Here is a 27396-nt window from a genome sequence, read left to right as displayed (position 1 = left end):
GTTATAAAAATCCGGTTAGGCATCTTTTTCCAAAAAAGGCTGGTCTCATCAGGCATTAAATACTTGCTGAGGAACGTAGCCTTCTTTCACCATTTTGAGGAATGATCCCTTGTCGGCTTCTGCAGGTTTACTGTCAGAACTGGCTGCCTCACCATGACGAGTAACGCAGTGAATCCCTGTACGGCGCTTAAAGTTCTCGAACCATCCGTTGCTAGCTTTAAAATCATCAATAAACGGCGAACATCCAGGTTGCCGTATGACGATATGAGTGAATTTGCCGTGCTTTCTCGGATATAATTGCTTTATTCACGCTGTTGCCGCCTAGCTGCTTTTCTTTAATCCAAATGAACAGAAGTCTTTCAACCTCTTCTATTGCCCGAGACCGTTACTTTGACAGCGCGGAAACACCTTTAGCAACACACGCACCTTTAATAGCTTCTTTGTTGCAAAGGATGGTAGCAATGGTGGACTTAGCATATTGCTACTGGGCCGTCAAGTCAGACAAACGCACACCTTGTTCGTGTTTCTCAATGATCTCCTTCTTCTCCTCGGCTTTAATTTTGTTTTGTGTCTTCTTCGGCTGAACACGAGCCTATGGTGGGGTCTTTTTCGGTCCCAGAACAACAAAGTATTCATGATAAGTCCTTGAACACGAACGACGTGTGTACTCAGAGAAAGTGTGGAAAGGTAGGCCGGCTTTGGCGCTGTTCGGTCGTGTGGTTTGGTGTTTTTCCACCAAAAATTACTCCGCCAGCCGTGGTGGGGCGGCGCTCCGTGTGTATCCCGAAAAGTAGTGGGAATGCCAAGGTTTAATTTTCATACATTTAATGTTCGTAACTGAAAAGTTCGTAAGACAAGGCGTTCATAAACAGAGGTCCCACTCTAATTATTTAGTTAATTAGAGAGAGTCCAAGGTTTCTAAAGCTGCATTGAATGTTGATGTATTCCTAAAACTCAATATTTTGTGGGTCCTGCAATTTCAGTGAAAATGACAAAAACCCTGGCACTGGAGCGGACGCATTTTGGCATGTCGTCTGCAAGTCAACGAGCTAATCGCCATTTGTGAGTAATCAATTCTTCCTGCAAAATAAGCTGAAACACACACACACATATTCCTGTTTCAATGGTTTCGTGAGGTCCGGATAACTCCAGATAAGGAGTGAGGACCACCGTTGCCGATAAGTTTAGAGAACTAGTGTTACATTTGAACACTAAACGTCACCCCATTTCCCACTTCAACTTCTTTAAAAACAAAGAAATAAAAAGCTTGAAACTGAAACAACAGCAGGAGTGAGGTTTCTGAATGGGTACATTCAAAGTCCTCACCCCTGTATGAATTTGGTGAAAATATAATTTTACTTTTTGTGGTATGAATTTTTTCCTCTCATTAACCACGCACACACACATAAACACACCCAGTGAGTAAAAAGTATGCAGATTCAAGTGTAATGAAAATACAAAAAAATAATTTTGGGTGAATTTGTGAGGACCTCTCTGAAACTTTAACAGATGCATATATGGACCCTCCAGAAGCCTTTAGAATGAAAAAAAGGTCCTCACTTGTCAAAAATGTCCTCACTACGTATGGTATAAAATGTTAATGGTCCTCACAAGACTAGTCGTGCGCGCACGCACGCATACACACACACACACACACACACACACACACAAATACACCCAGAATAGTAGAAGGAAAAAAAATCTATTTACAACAGAAGGCATCACTATGGGCACTTATACAGTATGTACATATTAGTCTGTTTTTTTTAAAGGGGAGCAGTAGTTACAAGCCAGTTAAACAGTGCTCACCTCACAACGACCCACGACGTACATTCGACACAAGAAAAAAACCCTTGAGGGTCAATAGGTAAAAAAAAAAAAAAAAAAATTTCCACACTTGACCAGGTGCATTCAGGGACCGTAGGAAATTAGGCACATATTTCTGAGGTCACAATCATCACACTGAATTGGTTGCCAGCCAATCAAAGGGCACACAGAGACAAACAATCAGTCACTCCCACACTTGCATCTAGGATAGTAGGATGATTATGGGATGGCGGGGGGGTAATCAATGCCAACTGGTGCTTTGGAGTATTGACTCCTACTGAACGAATTTAAGATTCATTTGCATTCTCGACATGATCCACTCTTATAAGACTAGCCCCCCCGCCAAAATAAAGGTGTTTGAACTCATTGGGACATAATTGGTGAAAAAAATAAGAAAAAAACTTTTTTTGATATCAAACTGTGCATGGGAAGGCCGATTACTTCGAATAAACTTTTTCAAGGAAGGTTCTTGAAATGACTTTTTGCCCGAACCAATTCCTGTTTTTAATTAGATAAGAAAGTAAAATGAAAAGTAGAAAATGTGCTTGGAACCCTTCCAACATTTCAGTAGTGTTTGTCACAGGGGGGCACCTGCCCCTCTGTCATCTATCATTACTTGGATATTAACACCAACCCCCCCCTGAAAAAAAAAAAAATAATAATAATAAAACGTGAGGGACACTACTGGACTAAGCACAGTACAAGGTTGATGTACATATATATATTTATATATTTACTATGTATACACTATATATTAGAATAAAAAAAATCAATTTGGCAACATGTCGGACAGGTTATGCTAATTTTATTTTGAAAAGCTACTTTTTTGGTTTGAATGGAAACTAAATGCGAGGGGACTCGAGTAGGAGCCTTGACTAACCCTAAAAGATGTTTAGGAACAAAAATAAAAAAGGCAGTTTGATGCATTTTTTTTCCAGGACGGGAAGTGGAAAAACGCCCCCCCCCCCGAAAAAAAAAGTCCTTGATGACGTCACATTCCCCAATGGCCAAAATGGAACGTTTGTTTTTGTTGTTTTGAACTTTTAAGCTTCAGCCGCTTTCCTCTTGCCGTTCTTGACTTGGCTTTTCTTGTTGGGACGGGGCGCAGCTTCCTGGTGCTCCTCCTGGTGGCGCTCCTCCTCCTCGTGGTCCAGGCAGCACAGTTGGCCGGTGGGCGGCCATGCACGCAGCGCCCCCTCCTGGTGGGCCTTGCAGAAGGAGTTGGGGCACAGTTGGCAGAAGGCCTCCGAGTTCCTGCCGCAGACGTCGCAGTGGTGCCACGGGCAGTCCCAGCGACCTGACGTCAAATGGTACAGGTTAGTCTCAACGTACTTGTTCACACCTGGTGAAGTTTTTTTTTTAACTCATTGACTGCCAGACGATGTGCCAAAACTGTGTCCACTCCAGTGCCAGGGTTTTTTTGGTCATTTTCACTCAAATTGAAGGACCCACAGAATATTAAGTTTTAGGACAACAAAAATATTCAATGCAGCGTTAGAAACCTTAGACTTTCTTCTTTCATCAGAAGAAATGGTTAATTCCTGAGTGATATGGGTCGGGAGTTATATGAGCTTGAAATGGGGGGCGGATGTACAAAATACAATACATCCATATTGATTTGTGTAGCGCTGAAGCTGTAACAAAGCACTAACATGGACAAAAGGGAAATGCGGCCCCCTCGTAGAAAGGAAAAAAAAAAAAAAAAAATTGCCAGAGGTCTGACCATCGCTTTATCAGCACCCAAGCATGAACAAACAAAACCGGACAAATCCGGCAATGGCGCTCAATGTCATATTTTCAATCAAATCAGGAATGGCAGTGAATGAGTTAAGTGGCCCTTTCCCTAATTCTGCTTTTTTTTTTTTTTTTTTTTTTTTTTTTGTCCAAACGTGTTTGGACAAAAAAAAAAAATCAATCACAAAAACACAAAAAATGGACTCTGATGGGCTCATACCCAAAAATAAGCAGCATGTCGTCTACTTTTGTTGAAAGTTACCAGGCTGGGTAAATTACAAATTGCACAACAATTTGGCGTCACAATAAATAAAAAAATAAAACTAAATAAATAGAAAATAGAAAACAAATGCAAAGTAAATAAATAAAATAAATATACATGAATAAAAATTGAAAATAAAAATTAAATTAAAATAAATTCTACACAAGAATTTGCTTTCACAATAAATACATTAAAAATTAAAATGAAGCAAATAATAAAAAATAGATAATACAAAATAAATAAAAACAGATACAAATAGATAGATAGAAAAAAAAAAATCAAAATAGAAAAAATAAATTAATCAGAATCAAAATGAATTTACACAATAATTTGGTTTCACAATAAAAAAAATAATAAAACATAGAAAATACAAAATAAATATATAAAAATATATATTAATAAAAATACATAGATAAAAAAATACATAAAAATAAAAAAAAAATATCAAAATGAATTTACACAATAATTTGGTTGCACAAAAAATATAAAGAAATATATAATAGAAAATACAAAATAAATAATCAACAGATAGAAATAAATAGAAGCAAGAGAAAATTTAAAAAAAAAAATAAAAAAAAAAATAAATAAATAAATAAATGAGTGAGTGAGTGAGTGAGTGAGTGAGTGAATGTTGACTGACCGAAAGGCCTCTTGGCCAGGTTGAGGCAGGACAGGTGGAAAGCTTTGGTGCAGGTCTTTTTGCCGCAGATGACCAGCTGCCCTCCGTCGCCGCAGCGGAAACATTCGTCGTCCGACTTTTTGCCCTCCGCCCGCCGCTTCCTGTACTTGCGTTTGGGTCTCTTGCCTTTGGGATCGGCTGGATGACCGTTGCCGTTCTGCTGACGTCGAGGAGGGAAGACCGTCAAGTACGGGAAATGACTTTGGACGAATCGAAAACGTTAAGCGAAGCTCGGTGGTTGTGGCGACTTGGATTTCGGTATTTGACCTTGGGACGATCTCCCAGGAAGCCGCTGCAGTTGGGGGCGCCGCAGCGACACACCGTTTTTTCGTTGCCCAAACAGTCCAAGTTGTAGTTGAACGTCAGCTCCGTGCCTGACGCACAAAAATGGACATCACATTTTTCAAAGGGTCAAAGCAAAATTGTTTGTATATAGCGCTAAGCTAGCAAAAATCACAGGTGTCAAAGTCGGTGCCCGGGGGCCAAATCTGGCCCGCCACATCATTTTATTCGACCTGAGAAAGCAAATCAAACTTGTGAAATTCTATGCTAGCAATTGAGCTATCTAGCTACCTAGCAATCAAGCGATCGAGCTAGATGGCTAGCAATCAAACGATCGAGCTAGCTGGCTAGCAATCAAGCGATCGAGCTAGATAGCAATCAAGCGATCGAGCGAGCTAGGTAGCAATCAGGCGATCAAGTGTGCTAGCAATCAAGCGAGCTAGCTAGCAATCGAGCGAGCAATCAAGCGATCGAGGTGACTAGCGAGTGATCAAACTGGCTAGCCAGCGATCGACCTAGCTAGCAACACAACCTTGTGAAATTCTATGCTAGCAATCGATCGAGCTAGCTAGCAAGCGATCAAACTGGCTAGCCGGCTATCGAGCTCGCTAGCTAGCGATAAAGCTAGCTAGCAAATCAAACTTGTGAAATTCTATGTTAGCAGTCAAGCAGGCTAGCAAGCGATCGAAATGGCTAGCAATCGAGCTACCTAGCTCTCTTTCTATTCAGCGAGCTGGCTCATCCCTTAAATCACAGGTGTCAAAGTCAAGGCCCGGGGCCAAATCTGGGCCGCCGCCTCATTTTATTTGGCCCGCAAAAGCAAATCAAACACGTCAAGTGCCATCACGCTTGTGAAGGTTGGAACCAAAATTTGAAATTGTCATTATTTTTGACAAATAAATAGCGTACTTGCTGGGATGTCGCAGACAGCAAAGAGTCCGACGCGTGTGTCTCCGTTGACGGTCCACTTCTGCGTCTCGCAGTTGGGCTGACAGCTGTGGTTCATGAAGCGAGAGAAGTTCCCCTTGGGACCGGCGTCGATGATTCGGTCCTTGAGAGAAGGTAAATCCAAACGGTTCTTGGCGTCCGCTTTGAAGAATTTCAACAAGAAGGCCAGCACCATTGTGGTATTGACAACTGTGACGTTGCAGATGGCTGTCGCGCAACGTTCCCAACGCAATACCGTGTCGTTCATGTCGCTCCCGGTGGGAAAAGAGCCGCCGAAAGCAACGGCGCCCGTGCACACCAGGGAGCAGCGCATTCAGAACATACTCATCGAAAATGTGTATTTTTTTAATCGATATCTTAAGGCGCTGGTGTCCAAGTCAAGGCCCGGGGGCCAAATCAGGCCCGTCACCTCATTTTCTTTGGCCCGCCAAAGCAACTCAAGCATGTCAAAGGCCATGCTCATCTGCCGATCTTGCTAGCTAACGAGCTCTCTTTCTATTCATCGATGAAAAGGTTTCTTCAGCCGTCACCTGTACTTCTTTGAAGGTGTCGGACGTTTCGCTTCTTATTCAAGAAACTTCGTCAGCAAACTAAAGTCTTACTGGTAGTTTAGGCCCTATATATAGCCCTACTGTGCAGACATGGCGGTGCCGGACTCTGCTATGATAGGTCCCTGCTCTCTGGTTGGGGGGAGCAGAGGACTACTCCCTGGAGCTGCTCCACTGATAGTTCCTGTCGTTCTGAATAACGACTGGCCTGATTGCCCCACTTCGACCGGTATCACCTCATCAGTATTACTAATCCTATGTTGCCTAAGCAGGCTATTGTATAAACGATCCAAATTGAACCTCACCCCACCAAACCGGTTTAATGAAGGATTTAGTTGTTTTATGAAAATCGCTTTTTACTCCCCTTTCAAACCATCTATGTTCTTTCGCTAAGATTTTAACCTCATTGTCGTCAAATGAGTGGTTGCTAGCTTTTAGGTGCAAATGTACTGCCGATTGAGGCCCACTAGTATTATCCCTGCGATGTTGATAAAGTCTTTTTTTGAGAATTTGTTGAGTCTCCCCAATGTACTGCTCTTTACAATTTTTATTCTTACAATGTATTGAATAAACTACATTACTTTGTTTTTCACTTGGCAGCGTATCTTTTGGATGCACTAATTTTTGCCTTAAAGTGTTTATCGGTTTGAAATGAGTAGGAATTTTGTGTTGCCAAAGGACTCTGTAGTTTTTCCGAAACTCCTGCAATGTAAGGTACCGCTACTCCTCTCATTTTTGTATCTTCAGAATTTTTGGTTTCATTCCCTATTCTTTCTTTCTGACATTTGTTAAATGACCACTGAGGGTACCCACAGTTTGTGAGTGCTCTCCTGATACTTTTCTCTACCTTCAACGCGTGTTGGTATTAGTTTGGCCCTATGCTGGAGGGTTCTGATAACTCCTAGTTTGTTTTGTAAAGGGTGGTAAGAATAGAAAAGTATGTATTGGTCAGTGCGCGTAGCCTTCCTAAAGACTTCTGTTTTTAGCGCTCTGTCCTCTTTTATAATTACTTTACAATCCAAAAAGGCTAGTTGGTTCTCTTTAGTGTCCTCACGAGTAAATTTAATGTTGATGTCTACCGAGTTGAGGTGATCTGTGAAGGATTGAATTTCTTGTTTTTTAATGATGACAAAAGTATCGTCCACATATCTAAACCAGTGTCTAGGTTTTGTCCCCGGAAAGGATGTGAGGGCCTGTTTCTCCATCTCTTCCATGTACAGATTCGCCACTATGGGTGAACCTGGTGAGCCCATAGCACAACCATGAATTTGTTTGTAAAATTTCTCCCTAAATTGAAAATACGTAGTATTAAGGCATATTTCCAATAATTGGCAGATGTGGTCCGGTTTAAGTTCTCTTTCCATTCAGCTAGCTGGCTAAACCCTGACATCAATGGTGTCCAAGTCATGGCCCAGGGGCCAATTCTGACCCGCCACCTCATTTAATTCAGCCCGCGAAGGCAAATCAAGCATGTCAAGTGCCATGCTCAGCTAGCTAGCTAGTTCTCTTTCTATTCAGCTAGCTGGCTAATCCATGACACCACAGGTGTCCTCCAATTCATGGCCCGGGGGCCAATTCTGACCCGCCACCTCATTTTATTCAGCCCGCGAAGGCAAATCAAGCATGTCAAGTGCCATGCTAATCTACCGATCTAGCTAGCTAACTTGCTCTCTTTCTATTCAGCTAGCTTGCTAAAACCCTTACATTACATTACATTTCTTTCATAATTTTGCTGCTGTGAAATGTAAATTTCTCCACTGCGAGACTAATAAAGGCAAATCCAATCCAAATCCAAGGCGTCCAATTCAAGGCCCGGGGGCCAATTCTGGCCCGCCACCTCATTTTATTCGGCCTGCCAAAGCAAATTTTAACCAGTCCTTCGCAAATTGGTCACATCCCGGCTGGATTAACGTCACAGATTTGATTTTGGAGTCAGCTCGTCCTCCACGAGGCATCTCCAGTCGCTCCACAATGCTGTTTGCTAGCTTGCTAACTAGAGCGAGTAGGCACGAGCGCATCATTCCAACTTCCGAACCATTTTTTTCCCGAAGATCCAATTATTTTCTTTCGAAATCTTGAAATGGCCTCTCGAGGGCATGGAAGCGACATACCTTGTCAATTGTTAGCATGTAGAAGTCGGTGATGTTGTTCTCGTGAGCGTGTTTGATCCTAGCTCGGCATTCGTCCTCGTCTATCAGCTCGCCGATGTACTCGTTCACAAACTCGCCCTGGCGGATGAACAGATTGCAAACGCCGTCGAAACGTGCGCTAAAACTTAAAAGTAAAAAAGTAAAAGTAAAAAAAATGATAATCGCCCGACATTGTGGCGCGGTTGAATTGCTGTGGGTCCATTTTGTGTCATTTAGGGGCGCCTGACCTTCTTGATGTCGCGCAGGGCGACGAGTCCCCAGCCCTTGCCGGGCGTCTTGATGATCTTGGTGTCCGGGTAGAGGCGCTTGGTGAAGTCGCGGTTGCAGCAGCGATCGCCGCTAGGACACACCTGAGGGTGGCACTCGTACTGCAGCATGCGGTTCAGGCACTCCGACTCAAAGCTGCATGGTCGCTCCACCGATGGTTTGCAGTTGCACTTGGGGATCTCCGACACGTCGGCTGCGTACAGCTGGACCTTGCCCACCGGCTTGTTCACCTGAAAGATACCATCACCTCACTTGCTGATACATTTCTTTATTCATTTATTAGCCACCACATATTTCAGTTTCATGTTTCTCCCCAAACCACAATTCAAACCAATTTTTGATCTATCTCACACAGTGATACCTCAGCCTACAAACTTAATTGGTTCCCAGAAGGTGTGTGTAATGCGAAAAGTTTGTCTGCCAGTTTGTCCGTTTCCAGCTGCCCATAAAACACAATTTTCCACAAAATAAGCCTTAAAACTACACAAAATATACCTTTTTTATGTATAATAAATGTGCTATTGTATTGTAATGAAATAAATAAACTGTACTATATAATAATGTCGTTTTATTGACCTTTGTGATGGTAATTGATGTAGTTGCCTCTTGATGATATCCGAGTGAAGTTGCTATGCTTTCTCGGCGATAATACCCTCACTCACACGGTCCCCAGCTAGCTGCTTTTCGTTAATCCAAATCAACAGAAGTTTTTCAACCTCTTTTATTGCCTGAGACCGTTGCAAACCATGTCTGCACTCAGAGAAAAGGTGTGTGTGGAAAAGTAGTCCGGCAGCCACGGTGGCGCTGTTCGGCCGTGTGGTTTGGTGTTCTTCCGCAGAAAACTAGTGTGTTTTCTGAAAATTCGTTCATATGCCAAGATTATATTCTCGCGAATGTAATGTTCGTAGTGCGAAAAGTTCATTAGCGAAAGCGTTCGTACATAGACACATATATGTATACACAATTTTTTGTTTTGTTGTTTGTTAGGTAACATCTGAGCTACGACCGGGTTGCGTTCCAACAAAACAGTCGTAAGTCAAACGGTCGTAAATCTAAAAGCATTCAAAATGGCTGACGCGAGGATCACGTGATCATAACAAATGACACGCTGGCATCTCCTATACGACAAGATAGTATACGATGTCAATCTGTTGTTTTTAAGCGTTTTCTATTGAATACTACGATATACCAAAATGTTGACTGTTGATTTGTAAAACTTATAACTTTCAGTGTTATTTTAATCATTTTATATTTCGTATTATCAATCTTTATTACTGTGTGGTGGGCGCACACGCTTTCTGCACGGCTTCCCATGTATGCGAGCTGTCAAAAAAAAAACAGCTGGCCAAAAATCGCTCTCCCTGCTAACGGAGAAGCCAGAAGAGGTCACCTGTCTCAAAGACGCGGCGGCGCCGACCGTGAGCCCGACGCACCGTTTGCGTCGCGGCGATCCCCCCCGCTGCGCCTCGGCGTCTGTGGACACCCCTCCTTTCCCCGATTGCTGTGCTGTCGTGCTGTAGAAAATTGTCGTACGCGTTTGTTACGAAACAGTTATTTTGTATCGTCATTTTGTGCAATTCTGCTCCGGCAAATAAACATCCTACTTGCTCTGTATTGTCACATTCGGATTGACAGCTGGGGGCGAGGCCACGCCTCCCCACTTCCTTCTTCAAGACAGCGGTACGAAAACGGGATGCTGTCAACTTGTATTTGTACTTTGTATTACCCTGGACTTTGTCTTCGGTGCTCGGTCCGAGCCCCCCCCCTCACATCCCGTCATCCTTTTGGGATTGTTCCATTTCTGCACCACCGTGTGCGAGTTGCTTCTTGCCATTGTCGGGGTTCCCATTGCCCGCCCCCACTCGTCATTTTTGGTATCCTTTATTTTTGATTATTTTTATTATTACATTATTTATGATTATTATTCCCTGGTCCTCTTTTTGGGACCAGTGCTTTGTGTTGTAGCTTAATAAATCATCCTGCATGGACCCCTGTCTGTGTCACGTTGCTAGCTGCAGCGGTGGCAGCCGTAGAAAAAAAAAAAAAAAAAGTCTAGCGGTCGTGTTCGTAAGTACGGGTGGTCGTAAGTACGGGTGGTCGTAACTCGTGCCGGTCGTAAATCGGATGTTACCTGTACATATAATTGACCCTCACTTATTTCCCGGAATTTTGGTGTCAAATTTAATGTTTTCCCAGCGCCCCTTTTGAAGATGGAATCATGTATTTTTTTGTTTGTTTTGTACGTGGCGGCTTGTTGGGTAAAAAGTGCCCGGTGCCTGATATGAGCAAATTGTATTTGCATGTTCAACTAGTGATGCCTGGCTAAAGACCAAGGGAGCATGCGCGCTGCTCCAAGTCAGTCTGATGAGAGCCTACGAGAGCCACACATGTCAATTGCCTTCTCCCTCCAACCAACAGTCATCCTAATAAAGAACCTCAACTCCAGAAGTTGTATCATTTACCGAACCCGCTTACACAAAGCAACACATGGTGCCAGAAGTGGGATTGCAAACCAAGTGTTTTCTGACAACGGTCCACAATTCACCAATGAGAAGTCCAGAAAATTTGCAAAGGAGTTTTGCTTTTAACACATAACCTCAAGTCCACATTTTCCACAATCCAATGGCTTGGTGGAAAGTTCTGTCAAGACTGCGAAACGGCTGATGTACAAGGCAACAGACAGTGGAATGGATTTCTACCAGAGCTTGCCGGTGTATCGCACAACGCCGCTCAAGTGTGGTATGTCCGCGGCCCGGCTACTCATGGGACGCGTGCTAAGATCCAACTTACCCATCCCGGAAAACCTGCTAAATACAAAGGAAGGAGAGAAAGTGAGGAAGATCAAAGAACAACAGAAACAAAACCAGAAGTTCTACCATGACAGAGGAGCACGGAACCTATCTGAACTACACACCGGTGACAAAGTGCGGTACAAAGACAAAACAGACACATGGTCACAGAAAGGGACTGTTCTGCGTCAGGTCCAACCAAGGTCATACAACATTCAGACAGAGGAAGGTGCTGTTTTAAGAAGAAACCTCCGAGATCTTCTCAAAGAACCAACCATAGCAAGTCAACGAACAGAGATTATAACAGAGACTGTTATAACCCCTCCAAATCCAGGACATGCAATCCGAAAATCCTCAAGGAAAGTGAACCCACCTGAGAGACTGATTGAAACCATGCTTGCTAACATGCTTTCTAAGTGATCATGTGGTGACAAAATGATTGAATGTTTCATGTGAATGTTTCATTTATGATTGCAAAATTTGCTAATTACACTTGTTAAAAGTAAAGAATTCAATTAAGAAAGGGAGACGTAATGATATGAGCAAATCGTATTAGCATGTTCAACTAGTTATGCCTGGCTAAAGAGCAAAGGAGCATGCGCCCTTCTGCAAGTCAGTCTGATGAGAGCCTACGAGAGCCACACATGTCAATTGCCTTCTCCCTCCAACCAACACAGCCGTCCTAATAAAGAACCTCAACTCTATCCAGAAGTTGTATCATTTACCGAACCCGCTTACACAAAGCAACACAGTGCCCACCTTGATAAATTTGTACGGGGGCGGTTTTCGATTTTTCTCCTGCGCTTCTTTGGCCTCCCGCTTGATCTTAATCTCCTTGAATCGAGATTCGGCCTCCAGCAGCGCTGAAGAAAGCAAAGCAGGTGAAGGCAAAGCGTTGAAAGCGGCCGCCGTTCGCCGTTCGAATGTTTACCCGTCTTAAAGACTTTTCCGATGGCGCTTTTCTGGTACTTGCTCCCCCGGTCGCCCTCCATGTAGGGGAAGACGCGGCCCTGGTGGGTCCAGAAGTAGTCCCCGGAGCCGAAGAAGCAGACGGGGAACTCGCCGATCTCGTGGCGGAGCTGCTGGATGTTGCTCGGGATGTTGCGGGGTTGGCGAATCTCGGCGGGCCACCACCTGAAAACGGAGCCGTGAGGAAGGCGGCGGCGGTGGGAAAACGTCCAGGCGGCGGCGCCTCCTCACCGATAAGTTCCCAGCTTGACCCAAATGATGTCTCGGTATTTGGGCTTCTTGCCGGCGCGGCAGTCGTTGCAGAACCAGCTGCCGTCGGGCATGGCAATGTTCAGGCAGTCGGGGTGGAAGGCGGCGGGGCACGACTCACAGCACAGCAGACGTCCTCCTGCGGGGGGTGGAGGCATGCCGCCATTTTGGTTGGGAGGCATGGAAACGGGGCGGCCATTTTTGTTGTTTTGCGACGACCCCTCACCCTTGGAGCAGACGAAGCACCAGCTGACGTTGACGTGACTGTGGTGGCTGTACCCCTTCTTGGCGGTAAAATGGGCGGCGCAGACGATGGCGGTGTTGGTGATGACCTCGCTGCCCGCCGCCACGCATTGGTCGCCGGCGTGATAGGCCACCGGGCAGCGCAGGCAGCGCATCAGGCGCCCTGCGGACGGGACGGCCCCCCAAAACGTCAAGCGCGGTCATGTGTCACCACGGCGGTGGCGGCGGAGCCAACCTTTGGTGGACTTTGCCTGCGCGCGGCAGCTGTGGTGGCAGCTGAGGCAGGCGTGCAGCGGGCAGCGCAGACCTTTGTTGTCCAACACGGCCAGCGGGCTGAGGCGGGCGCACACCTCGTGGTAGAACTTGCCGCAGTGGGCCACGTGGCAGCGCCGCACGGCGCCGTCCGACCGTTTGCAGGTAAAGCACGGGTGAAGCCCTGCTGGGGAAAAGGGGGGACGAGTCAGGGGGCGGAGGTCGGCGGAGAAAAGCGTTGCTTCCGCGCCGCGTTCACCTGCGCCGCACGGCCGGCACAGCGGCTTGTTGTCCGGCTCAGAGTTTCCGCCCAGGCAGTGGAGGTGGAACATGCCGCCGCACGGACCTTCGCAGGCGACCAGGTCCTCACCCGCACGCTCGCATACCTGCGCCGCAGCAACAAGGTCAAAAAACAAAACAAAACAAAACAACCCAAAGAAAAAACAACCTGGCAGGCAAACTCTTTCTTGCGTTCTCCCTTTTTCATTCCGTCCAGGCTGTCGCCCGGCGAATCAGGGCACCCCTCGCTTCCGGAAACCTGCGCACAACCGATTAAGTAACAACTTAAGTAAGGCTCATTATTGTTAATATTATTATTAATTTATTTAATTGATGGCAATCAGTGTATTAGCAATCTAGTTAGGCCAGTCGTTAATAGGCCAGTTGTTAGTCAGGAATGTAGGAACAATCAGTGGGGCCACAGGGAGGGGTCCTCTGCCCCCCCCCAACCTGAGAGTAGGGACCTATCATAGCTGTGTCCGGCGCCACCATGTCTGGACATTAGGGATATATAAATAGGGCCGATACGACCAGTCAGACTTTAGTTCGCTCTTGGATAGGAGGCGAAACGTCCGAAAACATTTGTACAGATGACGGCTGAAGAAACCTTCTCATCGTCAGCTATCTTTTAGGTATATACAGGTAACATCTGACTTACGACCAGCTCAATTTACGACCACCAGGACCTATTTTTAAAATTTTAATTCTACGCCAGGCACCGCAACGCGGTAGCAGGCCAGCAACGTGTATGACAATTTTGGCCAGCCAGCATCTCACGCTCGCACAGCAATCAACTGTGTGATGGCACCAGAGGGGCGGAGTTTACCAGTCATTTAGCCTCCGAGTCTCTATTCAACATTTTGAATGGATTTCGACTGACGACCATTTCAACTTACAACCGTTTGGTTATCTATGTGGCTAGCTATCTGTTGGCTATATCTATTAGCTATCCACTAGCTGGCTCGCTAGCTTTGTATCTGTGTATTTAATAGTGACAATCAGTGTATTAGCTAACTAACTATCTAGCTAGCTAAATAGTTATATAGGTGGCTAGCTATCTGTTGGCTATCTATTAGCTATATATTAGCTGGCTAGCTAGCTTTCTATCTATTTACTTCCAGGTTGAGTGAACGCTGGCGCGTGTCGCGGCCGCTGCTCACCCTCAGAAAGTGTAAAGTGACCTTGAGGGTTTTGAGAGGCACTTATAAATGAAATGTATTAGTAAAGGCTCATTTCAACTTGGGGGGGGGGGGGGGCAAGGGGGAAAATCACCTCCGGTTCAGGACAAACGAACAAGCATCTTTTTTCGGTCTTGGCGGGCTCTCCCAGGTTCTCTCCATCCCGTTTCCGCTTCCTTTTGCGCTTCGGTTGGTCCACCTCTTGGTCATCTAGGGGGGATACAAGTTCAGTCCTGGGGGGGGGGGGGGGGGTGCAGGGGGCGCGGCCTTCAAACCGACAGCAGCCCCATTAACGGGGCTATCGGGTCAAGTGTGATTGATGTCTCATGTCGTCATTTTTCTTTTTTGTGTCAAGTCTTGATGAAAAGGTTTCTTCAGCCGTCATCTGTACTTCTTTGAAGATGTGAGACATTTCGCTTCCCATCCAAGAGGCTTTGTCAGCTAACTAAAATTTTGCTGGTAGCGCTGGCCCTATATATAAATATGTATATATATATATCCCATTTTCCAGAGGTGGAGGTGCAGTAGGGATATCAATACCAGCAAAATTTGAGTTCACTGACGAAGCCTCTTTCATGGGAAGTGAAACGGCCGACACCTTCAAAGAAGTACAGATGACGGCTGAAGAAACCTTTTCTTCGATGGACCACCCCTGTACGACTGAGAACTTACACAGATGTCAGGTCTTGAATATAAACGGCAGGCGCCATGCCCCCCCCGCATGCCCTTACATCAGATACCCCACCTGAAAGTAGCTCTGGATCCTTTTTGAGTCCTGCCTTGCTTTCTTTCTCTTCTTTGTCAGCTTCCCAGTCCCCCCAGCTGGGCTTCTGGTGGTCATCGTCCACCATCCAGGTCTGGCCCTGGCGATGAGGGACGTTCAGCGCATAGAGTCTAACTGGCAAACAATCCACCCCCCCCCCCCCCCCCAAAAAAAAAGCCTTGGAGGAACGCTCACGTTTTTTCGCCTCTTTTTGGGCTGTTGTTCCACTGCGGCGTCCAACGGGGTGGTCCTTTTGGCCATTTCCTTCTTCTTTCCTATAAAAACAAAACAAAAAAATATGAAAAAAAAAAAAAAAAGTTTAGATGCTTTTTAACTCATTCACTGCCATTCCCGAATTTATTCGGGAATTGAAAAGCATGACGTGAAGCGCCATTCCCGAATCTGTTCGGGTTTTGTTGTTTCATGCTTGGGTGCCGATAAAGCGCTGGTCATGGGCTCTAGTGATGGATTTTCCCTTCCACAAGGGAGCAGCATTTCCCTTTTTGTCCATGTTTACTCCAGCTTGGATTGGATTTGCCTTTATTAGTCTCGCAGTGGAGAAATTTACATTTCACAGCAGCAAAGTTATGAAAGAAATGAAAGTAGAAAAGCAAAACTATATGAATGTATTGCATTGTATTTTGTACAGCCGCCCTCATTTCAAGCTCATATAACTCCAGATCCTATTACTTGGAAAGAACCCCATTTTGTCTGATAAAAGAAGAGTAAGTTTTGTAACACCATACACACATGTTTATGTAGTCCTAAAACTAGCTAGCTATATAGCTATCTATGAGCTATATAGCTATCTATGAGCTATATAGCTATCGAGCTACCTATCTAACTTATCCCGTGACTATAAAGTGACCTTGAGAGTTTTGCGCTTATAAATGAACTGTATTATTGTTGTTATTATTCGATATCTATTAGCTAGCTAGCTAGCTTTCTGTCTTAGAGTTACTTCCGGGTTGAGTGAACGCTGGCGAGTGTGGCGGCTCACCCACTGAAAAACGTATCCTGTGACTGTAAAGCGCCTTTCAAAACTCGAGAGTTTGGAAAGGCGCTTATAAATGAAATGTATTATTATTATTACAACTCCATATTCTGTGGGTCCTGGAATTTGAGTGACAATGACAAAAACCCTGGCACTGGAGGGGACACATTTTGGCACATGGTCTGGCAGTGAATGAGTAATAGGCAATCCGACGGTGCGAAAAAAAAGGGCCCTGTGGAGCCAAACCTTCTGCCAACATCTTTTTCTTGGCCGGACTCGTTGACGGTTTCCTCCTGCCATCCGTTTTTAGAAGAGAGTCGGCTGGTTTAGGTCTGGGCTTCTTCTTGACGGGTTCAATCGCGTCCTATCGAGGGGAAAAATGTTGACGTTGTTATAGTGCTATATCAATCAATAGGTATTTTGTTCAGCTGCCCCCATATCAAGCTCAGACAACTCCAGACCCATCAATTAACTTTTTTTTCTGATTTTCTCACACTGTATTGAATGTTAATGTAGTCCTAAAACTCAATATTCTATGGGTCCTGAAATTTGAGTGAAAATGACAAAAACCCTGGCGTTTGGCAGTGAATGAATAACTAGCTTTTAAATCAGAAGTCAAAAATGACTGTTATTGTGGTTTACATACAACCATTTTAAATTTGGATTCAGACTTTATCAAGCATCATGGAATTTCCCAAGTTTGATTTACTTTCACGGGCCGAATCAAATAATGTATTTGTAATAAATATTTTGCAAAATTTAATATTACAATAGCTTCTCATATACATGTAACATTCGACCGGGTTCCGTTCCGACAAAACGGTCGTAAGTCGAAATCCATTCAAAATGGCCTTTTAGTGTCATTTTATATTTCATAATCTCGATTTTTATTTTATATTTAGATTTTAGATCTTCTTTTCCTTTCGGCTTTTCCCCTCAGGGGTCGCCACAGCGAATCAATGTCCTCCATCTATCCCGGTTTTTTGCATCCTCTTCTCACACACCAGCTACCCTCATGTCTTCTTTGACCACATCCATAAACCTCCTCTTCGGTCTTCCTCTCGGTCTCCTGCCTGGCAGTTCAAGGCTCAGCATCCTTCTCACGATATAGTCACTCTCTCTCCTCTGGACATGTCCAAAACATCTCAGTCTGGCCTCTCTGACTTTCTCTCCAAAGCCTCTAATATGAGTTGTCCCTCTAATGTACTCATTCCTGATCCTATCCAACCTGGTCACTCCCAAAGAAAACCTCAACATCTTCAGCTCTGCTACCTCCAGCTCTGCTTCCTGTCTTTTCCTCAGTGGCACTGTCTCCAGTCCAAACATCATGGCTGGTCTCACCACTGTTTTATACACTTTTCCTTTCATCCTCGCTGAAACCCTTCTATCACACATCACACCTGACATTTTTCTCCAGCCGCTCCAGTGCCTGGACATGCTTCTTCACCTCTTTTCCACACTCTCCATTGCTCTGGACAGTTGACCCCAAGTACTTAAAATCCTCCACCTTATTTATCTCTTTTCCCCGTAGCATCACTCTTGCACTTGGATCCCTCTTATTCACACACATATATTCCGTGTTGCATATCTCCACATCTCTAGTTTCTCCGCCACCTGTTCCCGCTACAGATCACAATGTCATCTGCAAACATCATGGTCTTGTCTAACATCGTCTGTCAGCCTGTCCATTACCATAGCAAACAAGAAGGGGCTCAGAGCTGACCCCTGGTGGAGTCCCACCTCCACCTTGAATTCCTCAGTCATACCGACAGCAAACCTCACAACTGTCTTACAGTCATGATACATGTCTTGTACCGCTCTGACATACTTTTCAGTCACTCCGGACTTCCTCGTGCAATGCCACAGCTCTTCTCTGGGCACCCTGTCATACGCTTTCTCCAGATCTACAAAGACACAATGCAATTCCTTCTTACCTTCTCTGTACTTCTCTATCAGCATTCTTAAAGCAAACATTGCATCTGTCGTACTCTTTTTTTGGCATGAAGCCATACTGCTGCTCACAAATGTTCACTTCTGCTCTTAGTCTAGCTTCAACTACTCTTTCCCAGAGTTTCATTGTATGGCTCATCAACTTCATTCCTCTGTAATTAGTACAACTCTGCACATCTCCTTTGTTTTTAAAAATGGGCACGAGTACACATAAGTCATCATAGGCCTCTTGTTTGGCCTTTGCCACCTTTACTTTAACCGTGCGCTGCATCTCCTTGTACTGCTGTCTACTCTCGTCCGTCCTCTCAGTGTCCCACTTCTTCTTTGCTAACCTCTTTCTCTGTATACACTCCTGCACCTCCCCATTCCACCACCAAGTCTCCTTATTTACCTTTCCTCCACTCGATACACCAAGTACTTTCCGACCTGTGTCTCTGATTATGTTCGCTGTAGTTTGCCAGTCATCTGGAAGGAACTCTTGCCCACCCAGTGCTTGTCTTACCTCCTTCCTAAATGTCATGCAACACTCCTTTTTCAACTTCCACCATTTTGTCCTCACTTCAGCCTTTGGTTTCTTCATCTTCCTCACTGCCAGCGTCATCCTACACACCACCAACCTATGCTGTCTGGCTACACTCTCACCAACCACTACATTGCCGTCACTGATTTCCTTTAGTTTGGCGCAGTTGACAGAAAATGTAGTCTACCTGTGTACTTCTGCACTCTTATAGGTCACCCTATGTTCCTGTCTCTTCTGAAAAAAAGTATTCACAATAGCCATTTGCATTCTCTTAGCAAAGTCAACCACCATCTGTCCTTCAGCGTTCCTCATCTGGAGTCCAAACCTGCCCATCACCTCCTCATCATCTTTGTTTCCTGCGCCAACATGTCCATTGAAGTCTCCAACAATTACAACCCTCTCACTTCTCTGGATGTTCTGTATGACTTCATCAAAGTCCACCCAAAATTTCTCCTTCTCCGCCAGCTCACATCCTACTTGTGGGGCATACCCACAAACAACATTGAACATCACGCCTTCAATTTCTAGCTTCAGACTCATCATTCTATCTGATACTCTTTTTACTTCTAAGACATTCCTAACAAACTCCTCTTTTAATATAACCCCAACTCCATTTCTCTTTCTGTCTTCACCATGATAGAACAACTTAAACCCTGACCCTAAGCTTTTTGCTCCCTTTCCACCTGGTCTCCTGGACACACAGTATGTCTACCTTCCTCCTCTGCATCATGTCAACCAGCTCTCGACCTTTCCCTGTCATTGTTCCTACTCTCAGTTCTATAATCTTGCCGTTCCATTTCTCTCTTTTCCTCCGGGCACACCTCCCCCCTCTCCTTCTTCGACCAACAGTAGTCCATTTTCCACTGGCACCCTGAAGGTCAACAGTACCAATGGTGGCCGTTGTTAACCCGGGCCTCCACCGATCCGGTATGGGATTCATAGGTTTGATTCTCATATTTGTTTTGGCAATTTTTTTTACGTCGGATGCCCTTCCTGACACAACCCTCTGTATTTATCCGGGCTTGGGACCGGCACAATAAGACACTGACTTGTGCCCCCTTGTGGCTACATTTATATTTAGATTTTAGATAGTGGGTTAAAGAAAACACTTATACATAAAGAATACAGCTGTTGAGAAATCGCTCTCCATGCCAACGACCACACGTTCGGACTCGGAAAAAAGTAGTGTACAGTACTACAGGAGATGTTGCCAAGACGGTATCTGTACTGCATAACTACTGTACTGAGTGTAGTCACGCAGTAGATGGCCTCGCAACTGTGACATGCTGGCTGGCTGAAATTGTATTACGCATTGCCGGCTGTTTGCGGTGCCACACGTAGAATTACAAAAAAAGAAGGGTCAGGCGGTTGTGGTCGCAAGTATGGGTGGTTGTAAATCACGCCGGTCATTAAAGGACAATCGACGTCACTTTTTTCTTACTTTTCTGACACCTGAAAAACGTTTTATAGCATCCAAAATACCCAAAACACGCAGTATATTTTTAGTCAAATGCAAAACACCAATAAAAATGACTTAAAGTGTCCAAAATCTGCAAATAATTAAGCTGCGAATTGGGCATTTTCAGAAAGTCCCGCCCCCAGTTCGTGACATCACGCCAAGACGTCTTGCATTGATTGTGAATCAAAACAATGGCTTCAGATTCAGAGAATATGGTTTCTTGTTATACATCCAGTTATGAATATGATTCAAATAGTACTGAAGAGCAAAGCATACATGTTTGAAATCGATTGAATAATTTATTTGTGCCATTTTGAGGCAACATTGGGGGAAAATCTCTCACTCAAAAAAAGAGGCACACAATGGCGACCTCCACTAACCACCTCCGTTTCCACAGGCTGATAAATTCCTTATATGGCGCTTGGATGCCCTCTTCTGGCGGCTTTTGGGGGCAACACGAGGTCCCCAGACCAAACAAATACAGCAAAATACATTGACGTGATGGAAGGACCGCTACAATGCGTCTTTTTTATGGGGAAGGGCGGTCCTTTAGTGACGTCACGTACGGACTCGTCACCAACTCAAAAACAAGACTTCCTGAATATTCAGCGTGAGTCTTAAAACTTAAAATATAGCTATATGTGGTGGAATCTTTGTAAAATACGCTCAGTAGAAGTCATTTGAAGCCATTTTACAAATTATAGACACAATTTGTCTGGAGACGCCGGTTGTCCTTTAACTCGGATGTTACCTGCACTTGTTATAAATAAAACTTAATAATAATAATACATCTCTCAAGGTCACTTTTCAGTCACAGGATCAGTTTTTCTGTGGCCACACGCGCCAGGGTTCACTCAACCCGGAAGTAAATAGATAGAAGGCTAGCTAGCTAATAGATAGCCAGATAGACAACTAGCTATATAACTAATAGATACCCAGCCAGATAGCTAGCCAGCCGGCCAGTTATCTAATAGGTAGCAAATAGATAGCTAATAGAGTGAACGCTGGCACGAATGGCTGCCGCTGCTGACCCGCACAAAAAAAATAATAAATAAATCCTGTGACGGTAGTGTCCTTGAGTTTTTGAAAGGCGCCTGGAAATTAAATGTATTATTATTAGTTTTATAATAGAAAGCTAATAGATTGTTATATAGCAAGTTGTCTCGCTGTCTATTGGCTAATAGATAGCCAGCCAGATAGCTAGCTAAATAAAACTTTTGTCTCATTTTAGGTGAACAAACTAAACCAGGGTGTTTTTTTTTAAATGACGCTTGCAGAACCAGCGACGTCGTCACCAGTCCGAACCTGAGGCGCAGCGGCGGCGTCTTTCTTCTTCCTCTGCGGGCTCGTCGTCTTTGGGTGGTCGCCATTAAGCCAGTGTTTGGTGGCGGCCGCGCCCGCGGCGAGCCGCGCCTCGACTTCGGCGCCGGCCTCGGGCTTCAGCTTGTCCAGGATGCAGGGGTTGAGGCGGGGCCCGTTGTCGTCGTACATGAAGATGAAGTTAGCCAGCCGCTCATCGCGCGACATGGCCAGCGCCTCGGTGGCTTGGATCACGCCCATTTTCCACTGGGGCTGCATTTTACGGGGCACCGAATGAAGCGCCTGCGGGGAAGGCCACATCGGAGAAATGACGGAGGTACGTGACGAGTGTTGACATCTTTTTTTCAGCGACTTTTTTCCGACTCATTTTGTGATTCGTCAAGACATATGGAAAAATCTGTTCTTATTTGGGAAAACAACGACTGAATAATTTTTTTCAAAATTCCCCCTCGAATTGCTGTTTTTTATTTTTTTTTATTGTTCAATTATTGAACAATGACGAAAATAAACAACACTGGGTGATTAATCAATTAAAAAAGTATCCTCGGGCAAATAAAGTTTTGTAAAATACTTTAACTTGTAAATATCTGCAGAAAAGTCACTTGTTAAAATATGAAGTGGCGATTAATAATAATTATTATTATTCATTCATTATTTATTATTATTATTTATTATTCATTATTATTATTCATTCATTACAATCCTAAAATCTTAATCCTCAAGTGTTAACACATTTTTAGACTTGAAAGATTAACTAATTCACTGCCATTCCCAAATTTATTCAGGTTTTGGTGTTTTCTTGTTTGGGTGCCGATAAAGCGCTGGCCAGACCTATGGCAATGTTTTTCCCCTTCCGGGTGCACCATTTTCCTTTTGTCCATGTTAGCGCTTTGTTACAGCTTCAGCTATTGTTAAAGCACTATATGAATGTACTGTATTGTATTTTGTACAACCGCCCCCATTTCAAGCTCAGATAACTCCAGACTCATACAACTGAGTAATTAACTTTTTTTTTTCTGATGAAAGAAGAGAGTCTGCGGTTTCTTACGCTGCATTGAATGTAAGTAGTCCTAAAACTCAATATTCTGCGAATCCTGCAATTGGAGTAAAAATGACAAAAACCCTGGCACTGGAGTGGACAGCTTTTTGCACATCGTCTGGCAGTGAATGAGTTAACTTTCTCAGGTGGTGTTGGTACCTTTTTGTGAAGGACGCGTGAGGCCGTCTGCTTGTTGCGCAAGCTGAGCTGGTGGTACTGGCTTTCTCGTGCAAAGGAGATCATGTTCTTCTCAAAAATGTAGCCCCTCTCTGGAGCATCTCCAAAATACTGCACGTGATAAAGGAATCCCGACCTATTTTTGGCTAGCAAACAAAAAAAGACAATGAGAGGGGAATATTCCCGGCATTTTTATTGGCTATGAAGGGAGAATGGAAGTCACCGTTGGCTTTGACGTGGTGGTTGCGTTCGGGGTCGGTGGTCACGATGCAGGGCCACCAGGGATACCCAGACACCTTGGTCCAGACCACGTCGCCAACCGAGAAGCTGCTCGGCAAAGATGGCGACTCGGTGGTTTCTGGCGGCGGCTCGGAGACCACCTGAGGCTAAACATTGAAAGGCGGGGACGGTGGCGGGGGGGTCTTCAAGTCATCTTTTGTGCAAATTGAAAATCCAAGATATGTTTTGAAACCATAGAATTCACCTTCAGGTTGAAAGAATGAAATGACTCCTATTTCATTCTTTCAACCTGGGCTCAATATTCAATACAGTGATACCTCAGCTCACAAACTTAATTGATTCCCAGAAAGTGTGTGAGACGAAAAATTTGTCTACCAAACATTTATTTCCCATAAGAAACCATTCAAATGAGAATAATCCATTCCCAGGTCACCATAAAACAATTTTCTACTAAATAAGCCTTAAAACTACACAAAATACACTTTATTTTATGTATAATAAATGTGATATTGTATTGTAATGAAAGAAATAAACTGTACAGTATAATAAAGTTGTTTTAGTTTACCTTTGTGATGGTCATTGATGTAGTTACCTCTTGATGCTATCCGAGTGAAGTAGCCATGCTTTCTGGGCGATAACACGCTCACTCACACGGAACCCAGCGAGCTGCCTTTCGTTAATCCAAATCAACAGAAGTTCTTTAACCTCTTCTATTTCCTGAGACCGTTGCTTAGACAACACAAAAACACCCATAGCCACACGTAGCAATGGTCGACTTAGCATACTGGTACTGGGACGCTAATTTACACAAACGCACACCTTGTTCGTGTTTCTTGATGATCTCCTTCTACTCGACCGTAATTTTCCTTCTCTTCAGCTGAACACGAGCCTGTGGTGGGGTCTTTTTCTCTCTCATAATAGCAAAAGTACTCCACTTGATAACAAACCACATCTGCACTCAAGGAAAGGGGTGATGAAAACTAGTCGCCAGCCAGCATGGCGCTGTGTGGTTTGGTTCGTTTGCCGAAAACTAGTTTGTATGCCATGCTTAAATTCTCGCAAATTTAATGTTCATAAGGTGAAAAGTTCGTAAAGTAAAGCGTTCGTAAACTGAGGTATCACTGTATTTGTTTTTTTTTTTTTACATCAGACGGCGCCGCGAGAGAGGCTGCCTTTACAGCAGCTCCTGTATCTTATTTTTCTACTTCTTCCTTTCCTCTTCCTTTTCAGAACGCCAGGAAAAGCCTGTTTAGAACACCTGAACTTTGTTTGAGATTATTTGGAATGGTGGGAGGTCTGTCCCGAGTCCCGTTGAGGTTCACGTGATTTATTGATGGGAAATCACAAACGCAAGGTGGAAGGAACCACTTCAAATGAAAAACTGACCTGATCTGCTGCTTCCGAAGCAGGACCGACAGCATCTTCGGGGAGGGTAGAAGAGCTGAGGGCGGGTTGAGGTTTTGGTTTCTGTGGTCGACCCCGCCGCTTCTTCACTTCCCGTCTCTTCTCAGGCGCCTGGACAACGGCGGCGACGGACAAGCCTGTCCCACCGGCCGAGCACGGCTCGAGGAGCGGTGCCTTGGCCACCTGTGGCACGGTCACCTTGAGCTCCGGCTCAGGGATGGCGTCCTGGTCGCCGTTGAGCACCAGTGACGTCAGGTCCTCGAGCCTCTCGTGGCCGTGGCCCGGCAGCGCGCCGTCCTGCAACGTGGCGGCCTGGTCCATGAGCAGGGAGGGGTCGCCACCGGACTCCGGCGGCTGCTTCATGCTGACGGGGTTGGCCGGCTCGGGCATGGAAGGCAAGGAGCTCGCTTTGTTGTCCATTCCATCCAAGTCCTTTTAACATGTAAGCATGCACTCTGACAAAACAACAAAGATGCCACAGAGTCAAACGCACCCTCCATCTTCTTCACTTTCACATCTCAGCACCCAGTTGCATTGTTTTGATTTCCTGCTTGCTGTTTTTAGAGCCTCGCTCACAGAGGTCGCAGCGCAAAAGGGCGACAGTCCATAGCCCAACAGGTCGGCGCTATGCCCGGTCACCCCTTCCCAAACCCCCTCGGAGAAAGGCCAAGCTATTGGCTAGCTCAGGGGTCGGGACATATGGCTCGCAAGCCATATATGGCTCTTTTGATGATTGTCTCTGGCTCACTGATAAAACTAAATACATATTCTCGCTTTTTCGCTGTTCATTTCCTGTTTGGGCGGCAGTTGGCAAAAAGCGCAATTTTGATTGGATGATACTGACCTAGGTGGCCGTTGATGTCGAAACAGCTAAGCGCCCCCTTTTAAATAAGCCTGACGAGTTTTTCAGGTTGATTAGACCGAAGGATTCACCTTTGTGGAGAGACAAGGTTCTGCCGAGTTTCTAATTTGCAATAAAACAACACCATCAATCAAACAGTTGAATATCAGTGGCACTTTGACAAGCACCATGCTAACGTTAGCATCAATATACTTATGTGAGAGACAGCAGAAAGCAAGCCTGCAAGCTAATGAACAGTGTGCAGGCTAGTTGGCAGTAACTTCGCCTATGGACCTGGCAAGTTGACTTTCATTCCGATCTTTTGGATGGATATTTTTACCAATCATGAGGAACGGAAAACTATTCATATTAATGGTGAGCATTATCACAAAGTTATTTTAAATAATACATTCTGACATTTTGTTGAAATCACGTGCGTGCGTGTTTGCGTGGCTCTCACTGAAAAACATTTCTAAATATTTTACTTTTTTGGCTCTCTTAGTGGGGGCGGCCCGGTAGTCGAGTGGGTCCCCTGTGGGTGTTCTCCGGGTCCTCCGGTTTCCTCCCACACTCCAAAAATATGCATGGCAGGCAGATTGACCACTCCAAATCGTCCCTAGGTGTGAGTGTGAGAGTGACTGATGTACGCCTTTGTGTGCCCTGCGATTGGCTGGCAACCAATTCATCGTGTCCCCCGCCTCGTACCCGAAGACAGCTAAGATAGGCTCCAGCACCCCCCGCGACCTTAATGAGGAATAGGCGGTACGGATGGAAGGATGGTTCTCTTAGTCAAAAAGGTTCCCGACCCCTGGGCTAGCTGCAGTCTAAGGTGATTGGGGGGGCGCACGATGGAGGGCGTACGGCGAAGCCCAATGAGCGCAACTGAGTCTGGAAAAGTCGCGGAAAGGCGAACAGCTGACATGTTCGATAAAAAAAAACGTCCCGGCGCATTTGTTAGCGACGTTGAGCATCGACGGACGCTGTCTGCCGAGCACCTGGCACTTTCCTCAACCGCTGCCCTACTTTGAAATTACGAGCTTCGAGTCCTGTTTAAGGTCCTATCCCAAACGCAGAGGGCCTGAAAGCGGCAGGCGGTCTCGTAATGTTATTACATTTCGAGCTACTAGTGACCGCCGTCAGCCATTAAGCAAGCAACTACTACACAATGAAAGCCCCCCGACACAAAAGACCAAACACCAGACTCACAACTGAACGGCACTCGAGATGGAACCACGACTGCGGTCGTCGAAATGAGCTGTTCGGCTCCGACCTGCTCAGAAAAGTCACTTTGTCGGCGCCATGACAGCTCGTTGGGGGGAAAGATGCTAACAGGCGAAGCCCATTGGAAACCATTGAAAAGTAGCAGCCAGAGTTAGCCTCAGCTAACTAGCCGCCTCTCGAATAAAATGGATGCTGGGCCCCCGTCAAGTGTCCCCTTTCTCCGAAAAAAAAAAGTTCTCCGGCGGGCGCCTTTGTACCCGGCCTTGGCGGTAAAAGGGAACGGCGGCGTTCGAGGGGGTGCGGGGTTACCTTCAGGCTGGACGTCCCGACGGCAGCTTAAACGAGAACGCGGACTTGCTCCATGGAGTCAAGGGACGAAATTCATTCAAGTGGAGTGAAAAAGGCTTTTGCGGGTAACTCAAACGGCGAGGCCAACCAGCGCGAAAAATGCTCACTTGTGATTGGTCGCTGGGAATTACGTACACGGACCCTTTCAAAAAAAAAAAAAAAAAAAAAAAAAAAAAAAAGAAACAGGAAGCGGAATCGAACGCCATCTCAACCTTTGCAAATTCTTTCAGATTCCCCTTTTCCGTTCAATTGTTAAATACTCCGCGGAAACAGTTCATTCATGGTATCTTTGTTTTTACCCACTGTTAATGAAAGGGTCAAGCAAATATGGTTTGCGACTTGTTATTTGTCATGTTTTCAAATTCCTCCCCAACGAGGCGTTCAAAGACAACAATAACAAGCATGTTAACGTTTTACACGATTCTGCACGCATTGTGTACTTTAATCTTTCCAATTAATGTTGT

At 45.1% G+C, this 27396-nt stretch overlaps 1 protein-coding gene across 3 annotated transcripts; it reads right to left on the bottom strand.

Moving 5' to 3' along the window:
* Positions 1-862: 862 nt before the first annotated feature.
* On the bottom strand, positions 863-27035 carry nsd2 (nuclear receptor binding SET domain protein 2). Of its 3 annotated transcripts, none has more exons than XM_089004864.1 (22): positions 26894-27035; positions 24505-24977; positions 23102-23264; positions 22861-23024; positions 21648-21944; positions 16660-16777; positions 15615-15694; positions 15402-15519; positions 14751-14866; positions 13648-13737; positions 13459-13585; positions 13183-13383; positions 12931-13110; positions 12687-12843; positions 12418-12620; positions 12246-12349; positions 8658-8927; positions 8392-8508; positions 5694-5835; positions 4770-4876; positions 4464-4662; positions 863-3124 (listed from the first exon to the last, which is right to left on the bottom strand). In XM_089004864.1, exons 2-22 carry the CDS (start codon positions 24940-24942, stop codon positions 2871-2873), a joined length of 3645 nt encoding a protein of 1214 aa, XP_088860990.1. In that variant the 5' UTR covers positions 24943-24977; positions 26894-27035; the 3' UTR covers positions 863-2870. The 3 variants fall into 3 exon arrangements, with proteins under 3 accessions (XP_088860990.1, XP_088860992.1, XP_088860993.1); XM_089004866.1 differs by lacking the exon at positions 26894-27035 and adding an exon at positions 26570-26827; XM_089004867.1 differs by having other exon boundaries at positions 864-3124; positions 4464-4659.
* Positions 27036-27396: the final 361 nt, after the last annotated feature.

This window comes from Hippocampus bargibanti, linkage group LG09, assembly GCF_051943395.1.
Source record: "Hippocampus bargibanti isolate YZ-2025 linkage group LG09, ASM5194339v1, whole genome shotgun sequence".
NCBI lineage: Eukaryota > Metazoa > Chordata > Actinopteri > Syngnathiformes > Syngnathidae > Hippocampus > Hippocampus bargibanti.
The sequence above is the reverse complement of the archived record's forward strand: the minus strand, read 5'-3'. Positions and strand labels throughout refer to the sequence as shown.